General features: G+C 38.8%; 1 protein-coding gene across 4 annotated transcripts; it reads right to left on the bottom strand.

Annotated features, from left to right (window-relative positions):
- Positions 1-648: 648 nt before the first annotated feature.
- LOC105935878 (rho-related GTP-binding protein RhoA-C) lies at positions 649-18,435 on the bottom strand. Of its 4 annotated transcripts, XM_036138244.1 has the most exons (8): positions 18,276-18,435; positions 17,749-17,906; positions 15,425-15,545; positions 13,655-13,785; positions 13,440-13,564; positions 3,180-3,307; positions 1,427-1,557; positions 649-1,301 (listed from the first exon to the last, which is right to left on the bottom strand). In XM_036138244.1, the coding sequence occupies exons 1-8, from the start codon at positions 18,418-18,420 to the stop codon at positions 1,128-1,130; spliced, it is 1,113 nt and encodes a 370-aa protein (XP_035994137.1). In that variant the 5' UTR covers positions 18,421-18,435; the 3' UTR covers positions 649-1,127. The 4 variants fall into 4 exon arrangements, with proteins under 4 accessions (XP_035994137.1, XP_035994130.1, XP_012731931.2 ...); XM_036138237.1 differs by lacking the exons at positions 13,440-13,564; positions 13,655-13,785; positions 15,425-15,545; positions 17,749-17,906 and adding an exon at positions 7,293-7,450 and having other exon boundaries at positions 3,180-3,300; positions 18,265-18,300; XM_012876477.3 differs by lacking the exons at positions 13,440-13,564; positions 13,655-13,785; positions 15,425-15,545; positions 17,749-17,906; positions 18,276-18,435 and adding exons at positions 7,293-7,450; positions 7,815-7,977 and having other exon boundaries at positions 3,180-3,300.
- Positions 18,436-20,801: the final 2,366 nt, after the last annotated feature.

Genomic DNA, 20,801 nt, shown 5'->3' with positions numbered 1-20,801 from the left:
CTGTTGTTTCATCTGAATTACTTGAGCCACTCAAGTGCGAGCCACCAGAACTGAAAAAGAATCTGTTTTCAGAAAGACTGTTGGCTGTTTTTGCAGGGCGTGTATCCTGTTAGACCTTGCATAAAACTAACATAGAAACACAGAAGAAGAACATCATATCACACTAAAATCTATGCTCCAACATTTTTAACAAAATATCCAGCCACACAACATGCTTTACATTTTCCCCACTCCCTTCTTAGACTCAAACATTCCTACAAAAACAATATGTACTCATTAGTTGGTGCAGTATTGTTGGTATTGCTTTTGTGAGTACAATGCATATTACTGTTTCTAATGAAGCTGCTGTTTAATAAAGTTTGTAAATGAGATAATGCAATAACATGAAAGAAAAATAATGTACCATCACTTATGGCAATATGGCAAATAAATATGTATTAGTAATATTTCACCCAATTATGTGGGTTAGGTTCTTAAAACTGGGTATTATCCTAGCCTATTTAGTGAAAAATTTGTCAGCTATGAAATCAATTAAACATTTTTGATTATTGTTCTTATTGGGTAAAGTACAGTTGTTGAAGTAAGTAATCTATGCATTGAGCAAAAAAAAAAAGAACAAAAAAAACAAAAACGACCTCACAAACAAAACACTTTAAAAGAAGATGCCGTAATCGAAACTTTATTGCAGAGTGAGAAAAAAAACAGAAAACCCCATAAATGGCCCTACAAAATAAAAGCCTAAGCTTTAACTTACACAACTAACAAGAAACATTTCATCAGTAGCAATATATTAATTTATATTTTCTATATACACAATAACAAGATGATTAACATAACAAAATATGTTCCTAAATTTTGCCACATGAATATATCATAGTTACACAGCAGACAATGATGACAGCATAATTTAAGGAAATATGGTAGATTAAAAGGCAATCTAAAATTAAAAAAAGACGGCACCGTATATACCAAACCAAAGAAGAAAAAAGCAGATAGAATAAATCAGATTTTGTTGGCGGAACAATTAAGTGACTGCGGCCGTATCTTGTAACCCTGTTTTCCATTATCAAATGTCAATGGAAGCTGCCCCTCATGTGTGCCTCAGGGTAGCTTTACTTTTCAGCAGTCTATAAAAGCGTGCAGCCAGACTTCTTCCCGCGACTGGCCTGTGTGCATGCTGCGGTGGTTGCTACTTCAAAGATTTCCCTCACGCCCTCCTTGGATTTGGCAGAACATTCCTGGTAGCTGTAGGCACCAATTTGTAAAGCCTTGTTTTTCCCCTCTTCAGTTTTCACAGGCTCCTAAAAACAAATTGAATTGATTTACAGCTGTTGTGGCATTTAAGTAGACACATATACATCATCATTTTTGTAATACATAAAATAAAGAATAAATTAGAATGAATCAAACAATGAAAATACTGTGCCTGTTTCCTTTTAGCAAGCGTTTCTCTGGTTTGCCTATCGTTGCGAAGATCCGTTTTGTTCGCCACCAGGATTATTGGAACATTAGGACAGAAGTGTTTCACTTCAGGACTCCACTTTTCTGAAATATTTTCTGTGAAAAGTAAAGGAGGATTGTTATTGAATAGCAACATGTGTCCGTTTCTCCATTCTTAGAATGCTAAATAAATCTTAGTTATATTATTTGTAGCCCCCATGTCTAATTGCCACTTTTTGAGGGCTTTGTGGACCCCTTTGATCCTGAGGGTTAGCTTGTCTGGAGCTTAGGTTCCTGTTACGATCTGTCATGGCAAATTCAAGGATTCTGATAAACTGGCAGATTATATAAAGATGTGACCCTCGCCCAGATTCAGGAGACGATGGCACCACCTGTGAAACTGGGCAGGATGGGAGCCAGCCAAGTGTCTGGAGGTCAAGCCCCAGCTCCTTGGGTCACGACTAGGCTCAACACAAAAAGCTGCAGGAAGCTTTTTCCATGATGGATCCTCACCTTCTGGGAGGAATGTTGGGACTGGGTATCATGCAAGCTTGACAGCAGGTGAGGGCAGGGTCCTTAGTGTGCTAATTTGCAGCAGCATAACCTGGCTTTGGACACATGCAGTTTCACCAGTGAGTTGACATTCCCTGTTGGTGTGTGAAGTTGAGTGATACCAGCAGATATATTTGGACTCATTTCTCTGCAGAGCTCTGGCCCCAGAACTTAACTCCTGGAGAGGGAGTTGAATCTCTCCTACTTTGGTATTGCTCATGGATAGAGAACTTGGGAGTATGACAGAGTACTCACAATATGCCGTCTGAGTGTCTCTTATTTTGGGTTTTCTGGATGAGCAAGAGGCTTTCCTCTCTGCACCTTCAGTTTGTGGCTGTTGTCTGCGCTGATGCACTAAACAGCATTTCAGGTTACCCGTCCTTCTTGGAGTGTCTGGATGGTGTCATGGAAGGGTGTCATCTGGGGATTCCATGGTGCTCCTGAGCAACTTCAGTGCCCCTGTTGGCAATGATGCTGATACCTTGAGAGGTGTTTACCCAGTATGAATCCTAGACGTGTTTGGTTATTGGACTTCTGTGCTAGACATTGGATGTTCATTACAAACGCAATTATTGAGCACAAGCTAGTTCAAAAGTGAAGTTGCTATCAGGACACTTTGGGCCAAAAGTCAACAACTTAAATGGTATCGTCAGACATTCAGGGTCGAATCCCGGATTCCCAGGTAAAGAAAGGGGCAGAATTGTCAAGTGATCACGGACTGGTAGTGAGTATCTGGTGCCCGGATGCTATAGATATAGACTGGAAAAAAGTTTGCCGACTTAGAAAGGTTAAACAGGGACTGTCCCAAGCTGTGTACAAACTGCAGATCTAGACTGAGGAAATTGTCAGATGGGGAAAGGAAAACTTTAATTTGATCACCATGTCCTCCGTGAAGTAGGCAGAGCCTGAAAACTCAGCAAAGGTGATTCTATCACCATTCCAGAGTTTCAGGTAGTAAAAAAGCTCCCTGGCACCAGGGTGTCAGGTACTGGATGGTGTTCAGCCTGAGATGCTGACAGCTCTGGATATTGTTGAACTGCCACAATTGACACACCTCTTGTTCTCTGGTCGAGGGAACACTGTGATTCATAGTGTGACGCTGCTGGGATGAGAGCCAGCTCCTCTTAGCCTGAGGCTATAGAGTGAGTTAGTGATGGATGAATGGACCTTTTCTCCACAAACCATACCTAAACTGTCTCGGTTGTCCACAGAGAAACACATGAGGACTACATCAGTGTCTGGATAGGAAAGAGGCCTCAGTCGGTCATAGTCTTCCTGACCAGCTGTGTCCCAAAGGGCCAGTTGCACCTGATAAAAGCAAATGAGTAAATTACAAAAAACAAAAAAGTAACTTTCTGTAAGACTTACATAAAAATCACATGGTATTACAATGTGTATGATAATGGTTTGGTGTGTTTCAATATTCATTTTCTACCTTCTTTTGTATGAATATCTTAATTTGCTTTTGTATGTGTGTGATTTTTTTAGTTTTGTTTTTAATTAAGCTGTATGCAAATGAAATTTCGTTCTGTACGCACTCTGTGCATACAAATGACAATAAAGTTTGTCTAAGTCTAATTAGTGTTGCGCCGATGCCATTTTTTGGCCCCAATACGATACCTGATACCTGGCTGTGCAGTAATAATAATTGAACTTTAGTGATCTCACAATGGAGAAATTCACTTCTGCTGCCACTGTGCGGCGCCTGGGGAGCAATTGGGGGTTAAGGGTCTTGCTCAGGGACCCGGAATGGCAGCTTGTGGGAATTTAACTCAGAACCTCTGGGACCAAAGCTCTGTGCTATAACCACTAGGCCACCACTCCCCACAAAAGTATTGGCCGATACCATACCGATACCATCTGTTTGAAATTGATGTGTGTGTGTATATGAAGAACTGCATACTACTTAGCAGGGACGTGCAGAGGGGGGGCAGAGGGGGCTTGAGCACCTGCCCCTTTGCCCCCTTGATGCCCAAAGTGTTTTTCTGTGTGTATGTGCGTTTGTGTGTATGTCCAAAATAATAATAATTTAGATCTACCGTGCCACGGTAACCGTGGCCGGTTGCATGATCCACATAACATGCCTCACTCCTCCCTTCTACTCCTCTCGCAGCTCCGCGGCTGCTGCTGCCGCTGTCTGACTGCCTGCCCCTTTAAATCGGCAGCACACGTGACTGTGCTCTCTGCTTTTTTTTAAACTCCACTCTCATTGGTTGTACTGCCTTAAATTCCGCCTTCCCTCTTTCTGATTTCTAGCGCGTGTGTGTGTGTGCCTGTTTGCTTGGAGCGCAAGATTTAAATTTCGATTCATACTTCTTTCGATTCACAATTAATACTAGACAGCAAAACTAGTCCCAGTTAAAAAACTAAATATTATTTGCACTAAAATAGGTGAAAGCTGCTCAGTGCAGTTCTGTAAAGAAGCAGGAGAGACTGTTTGGATTTGTGGAACTTGAGAAACGTAAGTAACCAACGTTAGCATCTCAAAATAGCATTTAATTCTGAAGTATAATGCATTTATTAACAAAAACCTAATCTCTTTTATAAAACTAAATATTCTGTGCCAGGCAGGAGTTCTGAAAAAGAAAAGGTGAGGGTTTCCTTTTTACCATATTTCGTTGTTATTGTTGCTTTCATTGATTGTTGACCCTTTGAGGCAGTTCAGGCATAAATAGCAGGTGTTATTTCTTTTACATAATATACAGAATAAGAACACTAGATGCCGCCTAAACAACTGCTATATTTTGTTTAGGCTAATTAGGATTCCACATAATAATAGTGCTATTTATTTTACAATTTCTACTTCTAGAATTAGAATAAAGACAAATAAAACCGAGGAACACCATTTACATTGGTTTTATTGTACAAAGGTTTCCACACTGTCCATTAGTAAATGAGTACAAACCAGAGGCAGAGCTAGACATTCTCATGACCAGGGATTTAGTCCACAATATATTTTATCATTACGAGGGTCATTTGATAACCTGACGCCGCCAGATAGATTTGCTTCGCATATCCATCTGGAAACCTTCCGTTGAAGTAATTTTGGGAAGGGGCGAAAATAAACCAATCAGATCAACGAAGCATATGACGTACTCGTACTCAACATGCTTCGTCGTCGCTCTGTTACGAGCGACGACGAAAACACAACCACAAGCCAAGCTACTCTTGCTGCTGCAGGTAAAGGCTCGTTAGCTCAGCAAAGAAATACTCTGTAATGCCGATAAAACTTGCTCGATAGCCACGCTAACGCTAGTTTCATCGGCTGAAGCCGCCATGTTTTTTAGACTGAACTGTCGATCTTCTTGTTGCGTCACACCTCAACCCGCCTCAAAGCCAACGCTGATTGGACGTTCGTTTGGTGAACGGCTCCAAATTTTCTTTAACGGAGAGTAGCCAGACTGATCTGCGAGTGAAACCTTGAAAGCTTGCGAGATCAGGATGGTCTCACGAGGCTAGTAATTTGGTACACTAAAAAAGTAAAAATTATTTAATCTGTTGATGTGGTCGCAAAATTAATTTAATATAGGCTTTTACATATCTTAAAGTTTAATCTGCTATTGTTTAAAAGTCTTACTAGTATATGCCACTAGTATATTAATATGTTCTCATTTCAATGATGAAATGGACAACCACTCATGTAACAGATCAGTTTTGGTGTCACTAAACTTACTCAAAGTACAGTATTGGGTCCTTCATGCTCCTTATGTATTAAGATTTACTGCACATTTAAACATTGACAACTCACTATTGTTAGGGAAATAATTAGTTGTCTGAGAGGATGTAGGTAAGGAGAAGCTGTTATCTACACTTCAGATATATGATGTAAGAAATGTGTTTGGAATGCTAAGATAAATTACATAAAATGGGCTACACAGACCAACTACAACTCAATTGTACATTTGTTAAAGTTTGAATTTAATATTTGAAATGCTGTCAGTGTCAGGGACACTTCTACTTCCAGTGCAAAGTAAATACAATACATTTATTTGCAGTCCCTTGAATGTATGTTTGCTGTTTTATGATGCAGACAGAGTATCTTTGATTAAAAAAAGAATAAGGGTGGGGTTTATCTCTGCACATTTCTATATCTTCAAAAGAAAATACAGGATAAATCTAGACAACAGACATATTTTTGAATATATTCGGTTTAATAGGTCCGCATTTACTGTCTGTCTCTGTTTCTGGTCAAATGCAAACTTTTTCAAAGTGGGAAAAAGTCCCAATTTGACATTCATCAGATCCAGTGATGCTTTACAGATAAACAAACAGCATCTAATGTGTGTTCGTGCTTATTAAACTTGTATAAATGTAGCAAATAATGCTGCCTTTTCTCTTTAGACAGGCGAAACGTGTCCTGATGCTCAAATCAAGCATCAAAAAATAGGAGCATGCACATTGCGTAGGACCAATGAAGCTTTGGACCAATAGTGTCCCTACCAAAGTTCAAATCAAACCTACGCCCTTGATTCCATGTTACATTCTTTATAGTATGTGTTGGTACATTTCAGCCGGTTGTATAGCAAGGTATGTTTCTGTATCGTGTTTTAAATCCGTGCCCCATGTGCCCTCTTTTAACTTTGAGCACCTGCCCCTCCAACGGTCTCTGCACGGCCCTGCTACTTAGGGTAGTAGAACTTTTAATTACCTACCTGGAATGAGTGACAATAGTTGAATAAACTTTTGGCTCTCAAAGGCCAAAAATGTGCAACATTCGTCAAATTATAACATGTATAATAGTAGTGCAACAGTAAGACAGTAAAATTACATTAATAATTGAATAATCTCTTTTAAACCCTGAGTTTTGGCTCTCAAATACCAAAATAGTGCAACATTCATGAACTTATATAACATATATAATACTAGTCGGGAGAGAGAAGGCTGCGTTCAAGTGACACACAAACATCAAAATGGTATCAGTGCCCTATTTGTTGGTACTCACCGATACCGATACCACCATTTTAGTGCTGGATCGGGGCCCCGTCCGATACTGGTATCGGTATCGGCGCAACACTATTTTTAACAATAGGAAATGTGGTTTTATTAATAACATAACCATATAGAAAAACTGATAAATTGTTCAAAAATAATGAAGAGTTCCTCATAATTTTTTTTTTTTATATAATCTGCTCTGAAACCGCAGACTGGCGACCTGTCCAGGTTGTACCCTGCCTCTCGCCCATTGAAATGCTGGAGATAGGCATTTGGACTCCGAATAAAATGTTAGGAGATGAATGTGAAAAGGATACACGCATATTACCAACAGAAATAAACCAATCGCAATAAACAGAATCCCTTACCGTTTTCCCATCTACTTCAATATCAGCCACATAGTTCTCAAACACTGTTGGCACGTAGACTTCTGGGAAATGGTCTTTAGTGAAAACAATGAGCAGACAGGTCTTCCCGCAAGAGCCGTCCCCAACGATCACCAGCTTCTTCCTAAGGTTAGCCATCTCTGGAAAATACAGCCAAAACTGAATTACAGTAGATGAAAAGGTAACCAAAACCCAATCCAGACAATACTTTCTCTTGATTAAGATATATAAAATAACACTTTTGATGCTTTAACAAACGATTACCCCAGGCACAGCAGCTGTCACGCGATTTCAGTCTAACCCAGAAGTAAACGGCCGGTTGAAGATTCAAACCAAATACATTCCTGAGCTACATTGTAAATCCTCTTAAGTGCTGGTGTGGGCAAATGCAGGCTTGTCAAACCAGACGACACTTTGCAGCAAAGCTAACTTGAGCCATCTAAACTCTGATATTCACAGTTTTCTCTCCTGAATCTAACATGTTTTTTCTCACCCTTGTGCTACCTGGGAGACTGAAGTGACGCTCTTCCCTGTCGCTGGAGAAGATCTCAGTGAAGTGAGTTAACTGGATGTGTATCTTTGCTGTTCTACCTGAAAGACTGGAAAACTCAGCCCGCCTCCTTGTGTCATTTGTTGGCAGGACCTCACACATTTTACCTGTGTTATTAACTCTGTCAACTGCAGTCAGGCAAAAGCACTAAATCCACTTATTGTCCATCTGACAGCATCAACTTCCACAATGTCCATAGTGAAATAATACTGTATGAAATAATACAGTTGCCTAGTTCAATACATACTCACAAACTCAATCAAAGAAAATAGTTCAATTTTCAGTTCACATTTGATAAGGATTTTGCTTTTCTGCTAAACTATGCAAGTTTTCTTTTTATTCTTCTATTTGTTTAATGGAATTTATTTTAAACTGCGGGTATCTGTATAATTTTACCAGAATGGAATAGGGTCCGACAAGATTGAATGATCTCACCTACTTATATACTCACGGGCCAGTTTATTAGGTACACCCATATAACTACCTACTGACACAAACAGGAAGTCAGCTATTCACATGGGAGCGTCTGAGTGTATTAAGGCATCTAAATACATTGGTAGTGAAGGCAAGTTCCTGAAGCTCAAACTAAGCATAAGCATGAGGAAGAAAGGCAATTTGAGTGACTTTGAATGTGGCAATGTAAGTTCCAAACATGCTGCTCCTTGCATTTCATAAACTGCTGATCTACGGGGGATTTTCATGTTCAGCCTTCGCTTGGATTTACTGAGAGTGGTCAGAAAAAGAGAAACAACTGGGAGAATGGTTAGATTGTAATAGTAATAAGTAATAGTAATATCATCTTTATTGTCATTGAGACATACACTGAAACATACATTACATTATTGGTACAAGATAACAGAAATGCCCGTTCTCTCCTGAACCGCTGATAGCGTTCTGATATCGGATCAAGCACCTGTTCCTTGGGCTTTCTTGTTCAGCCCAGAGATGTCATGTTTGATTAAAAAAAAAACTTTAGCTAGAACATATAATTTGAACTATATGTAAGAGAATAGTCCCACCAGTTTGTGATTGTGAATAAAACTCTTGAATCCAAGTCCTCTGTTGTGGGATGGAAAATGAAGCATTTGTTTGAAGGGCTGTAATCTCATACATGGCACACCAGAGAAAAACCAAGAGTGGCTGGAGCTACAAAATGACTGGAAAAATAAGAGAGGCATGGAGATCCCTGTGTTTCTGCTGATGTTTACCCATTCAGGTAGCCCCCTTCAGAGTTTGCATATTTAGTTATTCACATCACCCCTCTTGCAAGACCTTAACACGGCCGGTTTTATTCAAGTTATGCAGTGTGTTAAGCAAGATCTTGTTCAATGTCTCACACTATTGTTTCTGACCAGGGTACACCTGTTTAAAACAAACAAACTAGTACCTTTGCTATGCCCTTATAAATGGTCTCTATAGTACTAACTATATTACACGCATCTTTAAATGATTTAACCAGCACACTCATAACCTTTCTGTGGCACGACAAGGGGTCCGGGCTAAAACTTGCCCATTTACAACTTCCACTGGAAATAGGGGAATAGTTTTTCCTGACAATAAATTGTAACAGCTGTCTTGCCTCAGCACACACATTCGGGTTCAGGGACAAACCACAGCCATCACAATTAAATATCAGATCAGCTATCTCTTGTACCTTTGGAATGCATCAGTTACACGTCCAGGAAGTGGGTTAACCCGGCAGTTAAAGGGTTAATTAAACACTGACCCCAATGTACAATAATGTCACATTAAAGAAAATAATTACCATCTGAAAAGTACAGCAATCATCCACACATTTAATGAAAGTGCAGTCACTTTTTAATATGGCAAATAAATATGGATTAGTGATTATTTACCTAATTTTGTTGGTTAGGTTAAGAAAACTGTATTTTTGTAATCTATTTAGTAAAAAACTTGCCTAATATGGAGGGACAAGATTATATACATAAACATTATTATATGAATAAAAAATGTGAATTTACCCTGAAATAAACAAATATATCATTAAGTAATGAACAATACCTTTAAAAATACATTTTAAATAAAAAATGTCATTCAATAATTTAATTGAGGGTGGGGGTGCCCTTTTTCTTCCTTGCCCACAAGTGCCCTTTTGGTATTTTTTTATCAATTAATAAAATTAAAATAAAAAGAATATATATATATTTTTTTTTTTTTTTTTTTTTATTATTTTTTTTTTTTCCATACTCCATCTTCTGATATCAAATGAAATCGTTAGTAATGCTATTAAATTATTAATAATGTTATTTGATAAAAGAAGTCACGTCTTTACCTTTGACCGTTTACCTCTGTGACCTGCCCAGTAACTGCTCTACCTGGGAAGAAGCTGTCTTGCCTTCATACGTGAAGCAGCCAATCAGTTGCCAGGGTCGCTACAGAAACCGCCCTGATCCTGCCGAGTGAGTTTGATGAGTTTTGACAGTTTAAATAATTTCATGATGAGTTTGCTGCACAGGAGCTGTGAAATTAATAGTGTGAAATATTTATGTGTGTATTTAAATGAATTTATTTGCAAAATTGACAAGTATTTAACGTCATCATTTAAAAGTATACTGTGCAACCGGGGTTGATTTTCCAGCGAGGCTCCCCCCAGAGGGCGAAAGTAAAAGTGCACTGTCGTAAAGATGCTCAGCTGTTCTGGTTTCTCCATCAAGCCAGGCGCGGTTGTTTTGAGCTTAGCAGACAGGCGAACACAACGAATACAAAAGTCAAAAAAACGGCAGTACAAACAATGACTAACACAGCGAAAGTATGAACATGCACACAGAGAAAGAGAAACCATTCCAATGCAGTGTTTCCCCTAGGAATTTGGGACGACCGGCGGAGGGGGGGGGGGGGGGGGGGGGGGGGGGGGGAGCGGGGGGGGGAGACAAACTTTGCACCGCTGACCGGCTGAGCGGAACGGGGGGGAGACAAACTTTGCGCCGCTGAGCGGCTGAGCGGAGCGGGGGGGAGACAAACTTTGCACCGCTGAGCGGCTGAGCGGAGCGGGGGGGAGACAAACTTTGCGCCGCTGACCGGCTGAGCGGAGCGGCGCGCATATCGAGTTAGTTTTTTATTATTATTATTATTTTTTTGGAATGTCGGCGAGGCGGTAGCGTGAGGGAAACCCTACAATGTTACTTACAATCGCATCAGCAGAAACGCGAGGTCCGCGTCAGCCTTGCAGCCTTCTATGTTCACCCGTGTACGACTCCTCTCTCTGTCCAGAGCCCTTTTCCTCTTTCTTGCCTGCTCCGACATGGGCTTTCGCTGTTTTCTCGCTTGTTCCGCCATGATAACTGCACAAATATCGCCACTGCGCTAGCAACGAGCACACCTTTCACTGCGGGCGTGTAGCAGTTCTCGCCGTAAAGCAAGACCGACTCTCGCGATGCACACCAGACTACTGAGCCTGTGACTGCGGGCCGACTGCTCCTGCAAGTGCGGTATTTCCCCCACAGACCACCAGGGCGGCCGAGAAAACCTTAGTTCAACCTGAAATGACTCATTTAATCATCCAAAATGGTATGGAACACATTAATTAACTGAAAAAGGTTGCATAGTATGCCTTTAAAATGTATATTTCATTATCTAATGGTGCATTCAATTATTTGATGATGCATAAATAAATGATTTAATCATTTAATGGGACATGTAATTGTACTTTAATTTAATGGTACATTTATTTATTTCATGGTACATTTAATTATTTCATGACACATGTATTTATTCCACGGTACATTTTATAATCTTTATGGTAAATTTAAGGGAACATTTAATTATTTAATGGTACATTTATTTATTTCATGGTAAATTAACATTTATTTATTTCATGATATATTTATTAATCTAATTTTGTAATTTTTAAACCTTTATAGAATCAAGTAAGCTTGATTCTATAAAGAATCAAGTAAGCTTTTTTGGTAAGTGGTCTTACTGGGTAAGGTACGGTTCTTGCCATTAGTGATAAATGTATTCAGCAAAAAAGAAAGTAAACAAAAAACCTAAAACATTTCAAAAGAAGACGCTGATAAAAAAAAACAAAAACAGGACAAAATACAAACCTAAGCTTGCAAAACTATACATACAATAAAAGGATGATCGAGTTGCATAATTTAAACATGCTAGAAAAAACAGTCACATGAATAGATCAAAGTCACACAAGATACGATGACAGTAGGATTTAAGGAAATACATTAGATTAAAAGGCAAACTAGCATTTAACAGAACCTCATAAAGACAATACTGTATATCTAAATATCAGGACTCAGTAACAAAATATGAAAGATAATTCAACTTGTCAGCTATACTGTTTGTTATTTGACTCACTGGTTTATCAATTTCACAATTTACTATGAAAAGGTTGTAAAAGTAAAATTTTGATTGAAGTTTATAGGTTTGTTTATATAAAAGTCTCTGTTACTGTTATTACTCCTTAATACCAACAGCAGCCTGAGTCATGATGTGGAGACCATCGGGAATAAATTTGGCATGAGAACAAAAAGTCAGTATAGTAAAGTATTGATGTGTATGACACATACTAATACACACAGAGAAGCACAAAAAAGAAAAAAAAAATCCAATTTAAAGACAAATCTGCTGTGTTTTTAATAAGAAATGAAGAAACATGATGAGTGAACACTCCAAATAAAAATAGATCAGAATTTGAGGAATTAAACCTAACATTATTAATTTTAACATTTTATTTGCACTTAAGTATCCGTGTATGGGTTGGTCTTTGGTATTTATGTTTAAAAATAAAATGATAAAAAACAAATGTTTTATTAGTAAACTGTGGCTCGCATTTGCAGCGAGGAGTTGATTTCCAACTGTAACCAGAGCTGTGACTGCATTAATATTGGCATAATTTTGCTCAACTCTGGATTCCGCTACACAATCATAATAACGGTAATTATTCTTATTATAATAGTGTTGGGAACAAAGGAGCAGTCTCAGTGCGCAAAGGCTGACTTGTAGGTAATTTTTCAATGTAACATCTTGACTCGTTTTAAAGATTTTAAAGTGCTTAAAGTGCTTCACAAAGTATGTGTGGTAACAGACTTCCTTATTAAAATATAGGACACATATTCATGTCATTACAATTATATGGTCTACATTACAATGATCATCATAAAGCTATAATTGAGCTTAACATAGCAGCCAGACAGTTCCATTTGGATTTGATTGTAGAACAAATCGGGTATTATCAGAAAAACTTTTTTATTTTCAGCCAGTTTCTTTAATGATGTCTTTTAAGAACCTGTTGGTTTGCTGTAATTCAACAAATATCCCACGAGGTGTCTATATGACTGCCTGCCTTCTGGGTATTCATACTGATGTATTTATCCAATTCCATGCAAAATGGGATGTGAGAAGTTAATGTGTGCAGTGACACATTCATATTCACACGTATGTGTGTCATACATGTATTATTGGTGTGCTGCAAGTTTCATGGTTTCTCATTACCGTCAACGTTCAGTAAGGGAGCTGTTCACTCTTTCGCACATGGGTTAGGGTTTTCACTAATCTATAAAAGCACGCACAAGGACCTCTTCCCGCAGCTGTCGCCTGCCGATGCTGCCCTAATTGCCTCTTCAAAGACTTCTCTTACACCATCTTTGGTTTTGCTAGAACATTCCAGGTAGCTGTAGGCGCCAATGCGTTGAGCCATCTCTTTCCCCTCTTCAAATGTAACTGGCTCCTAGACACAAAGGAGACAAATATACTAAATAATCTTGAACTATGCAAAACAAAGAATAAATTAGTTAATTTATTAATGTAAATACTGTGCCTGTTTCGTTATAGCAAGCTTTCTTCTGGTATGGTCATCATTGCGAAGGTCCTTGTTGAGCCCCACCAGGATTATTGGAACATTAGGACAGAAGTGTTTCACTTCAGGACTCCACTTTTTTAAAATATTTTCTGCAAAAAGTAAAGAAAAATTGTTAATGAATAACAACATGCGTCACTTTCTCCATTGTTCGAATGCTAACTAAATCTTAGTTATATCATTTGTAACCCCAATGTCTAATTGCCACTTTTTGAGGGCTTTGTGGACCCCTTTGATCCTGAGGGCTAGCTTGTCTGCAGCTTAGGTTCCTGTTACGATCTCTCATGGCAAATTCAAGGATTCTGATAAACTGGCAGATTATATAAAGATGTGACCCTTGCCCAGATTCGGGAGACGATGGCACCACCTGAAACTGGGCAGGATGTGAGCCATTCAAGTGTCTGGGGGTCAAGCCTCAGCTCCTGGGGTCACGGCTAGGCTTAACACAAAAAGCTGCAGGAAGCTTTTTCCATGATGGATCCTCACCTTCTGGGAGGAATGTTGGGACTAGGTATCATGCAAGCTTGACAGCAGGTGAGGGCAGGGTGCTTAGTGTGCTAATTTGCAGCAGCATAACATGGCTTTGGACACATGAAGTGTCACCAGTGAGTTGACATTCCCTGTTGGTGTGTGAAGTTGAGTAATACCAGCAGATATATTTGGACTCATTTCTTGCTTAGGCCCTGGAACTTAACTCCTGGAGAGGGAGTTGAATCTCTCCTACTTTGGTATTGCTCATGGAGAGAGAACTTGGGGGTATGACAAAGTACACACAATATGCCGTCTGAGTGTCTCTTATTTTGGTTTTTTTGGATGAGCAAGAGGCTTTCCTCTCTGCACCTTCAGTTTGTGGCTGTTGTCTGTGCTGATGCACTAAACAGCATTTCAGGTTACCCGTCCTTCTTGGAGTGTCTGGATGGTGTCATGGAAGGGTGTCATCTGGGGATTCCATGGTGCTCCTGAGCAACTTCAATGCCCCTGTTGGCAATGATGCTGATACCTCGAGAGGTGTTTGCCCAGTTTGAATCCTAGAGGTGTTTCGTTATTGGACCTCCGTGCTAGACATTGGATGTTCATAACAAACGCAATTTTTGAGCACAAGCTAGTTCAAAAGTGAAGTTGCTATCAGGACACTTTGGGCCAAAAGTCAATAACAGATTTTTGAATGGTATCGTCAGACCTGCAGGGTCGAATCCTGGATGCTCAGGTAAAGAAAGGGGCAGAATTGTTAACCGATCACGGACTGGTAGTGAGTATCTGGTGCCCGGATGCTATAGATATAGACTGGAAAAAAGTTTGCCGACTTAGAAAGGTTAAACAGGGACTGTCCCAAGCTGTGTACAAACTGCAGATCTAGACTGAGGAAATTGTCAGTTGGGGAAAGGAAAACTTTAATTTGATCACCATGTCCTCTGTGAAGTAGGCGGAGCCTGAAAGCTCCGCAAAGGTGATTCTATCACCATTCCAGAGTTTCAGGTAGTAAAAAAGCTCCCTGGCACCAGGGTGTCAGATACTGGATGGTGTTCAGCCTGAGATGCTGACAGCTCTGGATATTGTTGAACTGCCACAATTGAGACACCTCTCAATGGTCGAGGGAATACTGTGATTCATAGTGTGACACTGCTGGGATGAAAGACAGCTCCTCTTACCCCGAGGCGAGTGAGTGAGTGATGGATGGAGGGAGAGAGGATGGAGTGATGGATGAATGGAATTTTCCTCCACAAACCATACCTAAACTGTCTGGGTTGTCCACATAGAAGCACATGAGGACTACATCAGTGCCTGCATAGGAAAGAGGCCTCAGTCGGTCATAGTCTCCCTGACCAGCTATGTCCCAAAGGCCCAGTTTCACCTGATAAAAGCAAATAAGTAAATTAAAAAACAAAAAAATAACTTTCTGTAAGACTTACAGAAAAGTCACATGGTATTACAATGTGTATGATAATGGTTTGGTGTGTTTCAATATTCTTTTAAACAATTGTTTTCTACCTTCATTTGTATGAATATCTTAATTTCCTTTTGTATGTGTGTGATTGTTTTTGTTTTGTTTTTATAAACAGGATTTTTTTTTATAATAACATAACTATTTACTAAAACTGATAATTTAAAAAAATAATGGAGAGTTCCTCATAATGTTTTTATAATCAGCTCTGAAATCTGAAGTTTAAGGGTCAACTTTCTCTATATGTATACTACCTGTAGTGCATTTCTTGTTAATAATGTTAAAATTGTTAATAACCACCAAACTTTTTCATGTCATGTAAAAACCACAAACTTAATTTTATTCTATCAGGATGTTGTGTGATACTCCAACAAAATGTAGTAAATGATTGTGAAGAGGAAGCTTAATAATTTTTATTTATTCCATAGAGCGTGCCTTGCATCCACAGCTCTGTGAACAGATGGACACGCTACAAATCCAACATTGATGGACGAACGGCAAGAAGAAAGAGGAAATCCAGTTTTCCATTACTATGTAGGAGAAAGTGCTTTGGTCAGATGAGATGCAAACACACTGTATGTGTTGAAAAGCTAACAGTTCAAATCACCCTGAACACATGATCACTATCAAGGTAGCACAATCCATAGATAGGGAAGCTGGTCAAAGTACGTAGATGGGGAGATGGACTGAGCCAAATACAAAACAATCCTGGGAGAAAACCTGCAATAAATGTTAGACTGGGGCGGTGATTCACTTTCAAGCTTACTGTAAACATCCAGCCAGGCCTACCACGGAATGGTTTAGATTTACGCATAATGATGTGCAAAGATGGCTCAGTCAAAGCCAAATTCTGTGGCAAGATTTGCAGACTGATGTTCGGAGACACACGGAGATGTTTTAGCTTTTAGTGTTATTTTTGTTTTTGTTTTTTTTTTAACAAAAACATTTGATCTCTAGATGTTAAATTTAACAGAGATGCACCCCCAAAAGCTAGAGCAATAATTGAAGCAAAGGGCACTTCTATAAAGTAATTGGCTCTGAGGGGGTGAACACAAAAATGTGTCTCTGTCATGGTGCAGCCTTGTCTGCTGCACCATGCACATATTCAGGACACTTTTTACCCTCCATACACACCAGTCTCCTCTCCGCCTCAGTAATCACGCACACCTGTCAGCCTCCTTATTTAAGCTCCCTTCAGTTAGCTCTTCCCTGTCGGTTCATTCTGTTGGTTACTGTTATCTCCTGCTCATGACTGCTCGCCTTATCTTTTCCATCCAGCCCAAGTCCCTTCATCTCCGCCTGCCTGCTGTGGTTCTGGTCCTGCTCTAACTCTGGTCCTGCAAGTATTCACCCAGTCGTGCTGCTAATCCTGCTGTGCTGCTATCGTGCTGTGGTTCTGGCTCCAAGTCTCCACCCTGCCGTGCTGCTGGTCTTGCTACCTCTGTGCTCCGGCTCCATCCTGCTTGCCAGCTTCAGCTATTAACAGCCTCCAGCTCCAGTCTGGTCTGGACTCTGGTCATTATCCTCCACCATTCAATAAACTCACAAAACTGAGTCCTATGTGTGTGGTTGTGTTCGGGTTCATCTAAAACCATGACAGACTCACGTTTAACATTTGTATTGCTTAAAAAAATATCAGTGCATCATTTAACTTTCAAATAATTTATATACTAATGTGTATTTGGACTGCGAACTAACAGGAGAAATAAACTAATACTAGATTGTCTATTACATGGTATAGTTCATGTTTTTATGGCATGAAATGACAGCAGGTTCGGGGAGTTAGGGATTTGCTTTGCAGCAACAAGTACTGAAAAACAAAGAATTAATGGTTAGTTGATCTTTTGACCTAACAGGATAGAGAAGAAACCTGGAAATAATTTGATTATCTCTGTTTGAAATAATTAACTTCTGTAAAGGACAATGTTAAGAAATTGATTTTGATTGACCTAATATGGCAATCATGATTACTCCTAGGACTGCTCAACAGTTTATCATGACTTTAAAACTTAAAGTAATTTTGAAGTAACATTTGTAACCTCATCTTGCAAAATGTTTCATTTTTGTTTGTTTGTTTGCTCACTGACTCGGCTAGGGTGACGTCATCCCTTACCATTTTCCCATCAACTTTAATACTCGCCGCACAATTGTCAAACACAGTTGGAAGGTAGTCTTCGGGGACCTGGTCTGTAGTGAACACAATGAGCAGACGGGTCTTCCAACAAGATTCGTCCCCAACGATCACCAACTTCTTACTAATGTTAGACATCTCTGGAAAATACAACCAAAACGGAATTACAGTAGATGAAAAGGTAACCAAAACCCAACCCAAACACAATACTTTCTCTTGATTAAGATACAGAAAATAGCAACATTTTTGATGCTTTAGCCAAAGATTACCCCAGGCACAGCAGCTGTCACGCGATTTCAGTCTAACCCAGAAGTAAATGGCTGGCTGAAGATATAAACCAAATACATTCCTGAGCTATGTTGTATATCCTGTTAAGGTCTGGCGCGGGGAAACGCAGGCTTGTCAAACCAGACGACACTTTGCAGCAAAGCTAACTTGAGCCATCTAAACTCTGATATTCACAGTTTTCTCTCCTGAATCTAACATGTTTTTTCTCACCCTTGTCCTACCTGGGAGACTGAAGTGACGCTCTTCCCTGTCGCTGGAGAAGATCTCAGTGAAGTGAGTTAACTGGATGTGTATCTTCGCTGTTCTACCTGAAAGACTGGTAGAACAGTCAACAAATGACACAAGGAGCCCTCCTCCCTGTGTCATTTGTTGGCAGGAACTTAAAACATTTCACCAGTGTTTTTTAACTCTGTCAACTGCAGTCTGGCAAAAGCACTTAATCACTAATTATCCATCTGACAGCATCAACTTCCACAATGTCTATAGTGAAATAATACAGTTGCCTAGTTGATTACATTCTCACAAACTCAAAGAAAATAGTTCAATGTTCAGTTTATATTTAATAAGGATATTGCATTTCTGATAAACTATGCAAGTTTTTCTTTGTATTATTCTATTTGTTTAATGGAATTTATTTTAAACTGCGGGTATCTGTATAATTTTACCAGAATGGAATAGGGTCCGACAAGATTGAATAATCTCACCTACTTATGTACTCACGGGCCAGTTTATTAGGTACACCCATATAACTACCTACTGACACAAACAGGAAGTCAGCCATTCACATGGGAGCGTCTGAGTGTATTAAGGCATCTAAATACATTGGTAGTGAAGGCAAGTTCCTGAAGCTCAAACTAAGCATAAGCATGAGGAAGAAAGGCAATTTGAGTGACTTTGAATGTGGCAATGTAAATTCCAAACATGCTGCTCTTTGCATTTCATAAACTGTTGATCTATGGGGGGTTTTCATGTTCAGCCTTCGCTTGGATTTACTGAGAGTGGTCAGAAAAAGAGAAACAATTGTGAGAATGGTTAGATTGTAATAGTAATAAGTAATAGTAATATCATCTTTATTGTCATTGAGACATACATTACATTATTGGTACAAGTTCTCTCCTGAACCGCTGATAGCGTTCTGATATCGGATCAAGCACCTGTTCCTTGGGCTTTCTTTCAGCTCAGAGATGTCATGTTTGATTAAAAAAAAAAAACTTTAGCTAAAACACATAATTTTAACTATATGTAAGAGAATAGTCCCACCAGTTTGTGATTGTGAATAAAACTCTTGAAGCCAAGTCCTCCGTTGTGGGATGGAAAATGAAGCGTTTGTTTGACGCTGATAAAAAACAAAACAAAAACAGGACAAAATACAAACCTAAGCTTGCAAAACTATACACACAATAAAAGGATGATCGAGTTTCATAATTTAAACTTGCTAGAAAAAACAGTCACATGAATAGATCAAAGTGACACAAGATACGATGACAGTAGGATTTAAGGAAATACATTAGATTAAAAGGCAAAATAATATTTACCAGAACCTCATAAAGACAATACTGTATATCTGCATATCAGGACTCAGTAACGAAATATGAAAGATAATTCAACCTGTCAGCTATACTGTTTGTTATTTGACTCACTGGTTTATCAATTTCACAATTTACTATGAAAAGGTTGTAAAAGTAAAATTTTGATTGAAGTTTATAGGTTTGTTTATATAAAAGTCTCTGTTACTGTTATTACTCCTTAATACCAACAGCAGCCTGAGTCATGATGTGTAGACTATCGGCAATAAATTTGGCATGAGAACAAAAAGTTAGTATAGTAAAGTATTGACGTGTATGACACATACTAATACACACAGAGAAGCACAAAAAAGAAAAAAAACAATTTAAAGACAAATCTGCTGTGTTTTTAACAAGAAGAAATGAAGAAACATGATGAGTGGACACTACAAATGAAAATAGATCAGAATTTGAGGAACTAAACATTATTATTTTTTACATTTTATTTGCACTTAAGTATCCATGTATGGGTTGTTTTTTGGTATTTATATTTAAAAATAAAATGATAAAAAACAAATGTTTTATTAGTAAACTGTGGCTCGCATTTGCAGCGAGGCGTTGATTTCCAACTGTAACCAGAGCTGTGACTGCATTAATATTGCCATAATTTTGCTCAACTCTGGATTCCGGTACACTATCATAATAACGGTAATTATTCTTATTATAATAGGGTTGGGAACAAAAGAGCAGTCTCAGTGCGTAATGGCTTACTTCTAGGTAATTTTACTTCTTTTAAAGATTTTAAAGTGCTTAAAGTGCTTCACAAAGTATGTGTGGTAACATACTTCCTTATTAAAATATAGGACACATATTCATGTCATTACAATTAAATGGTCTACATTACAATGATCATCATAAACCTATAATTGAGCTCAACATAGCAGCCAGCCAGTTCCATTTGGATTTGATTGTAGAACAAATCGGGTATTATCAGAATTTTTTTTTATTTTCAACCAGTTTTTGTAATGTGTTGCTGATGTCTCTCAAGAACCTGTTGGTTTGCTGTAATTCAACAAATATCCCACGAGGTGTCTATATGACTGCCTGCCTTCTGGGTATTTATACTGATTTATTTATCCAATTCCATGCAAAATGGGATGTGAGAAGTTAATGTGTGCAGTGACACATTCATATTCACACGTATGTGTGTCATACATGTATTATTGGTGTGCTGCAAGTTTC

Source organism: Fundulus heteroclitus, chromosome 1 (assembly GCF_011125445.2).
Source record: "Fundulus heteroclitus isolate FHET01 chromosome 1, MU-UCD_Fhet_4.1, whole genome shotgun sequence".
Taxonomy (NCBI): Eukaryota; Metazoa; Chordata; class Actinopteri; order Cyprinodontiformes; family Fundulidae; genus Fundulus; species Fundulus heteroclitus.
Note: the sequence above shows the minus strand (reverse complement) of the source record. Positions and strands in the feature narration are given on the sequence as shown.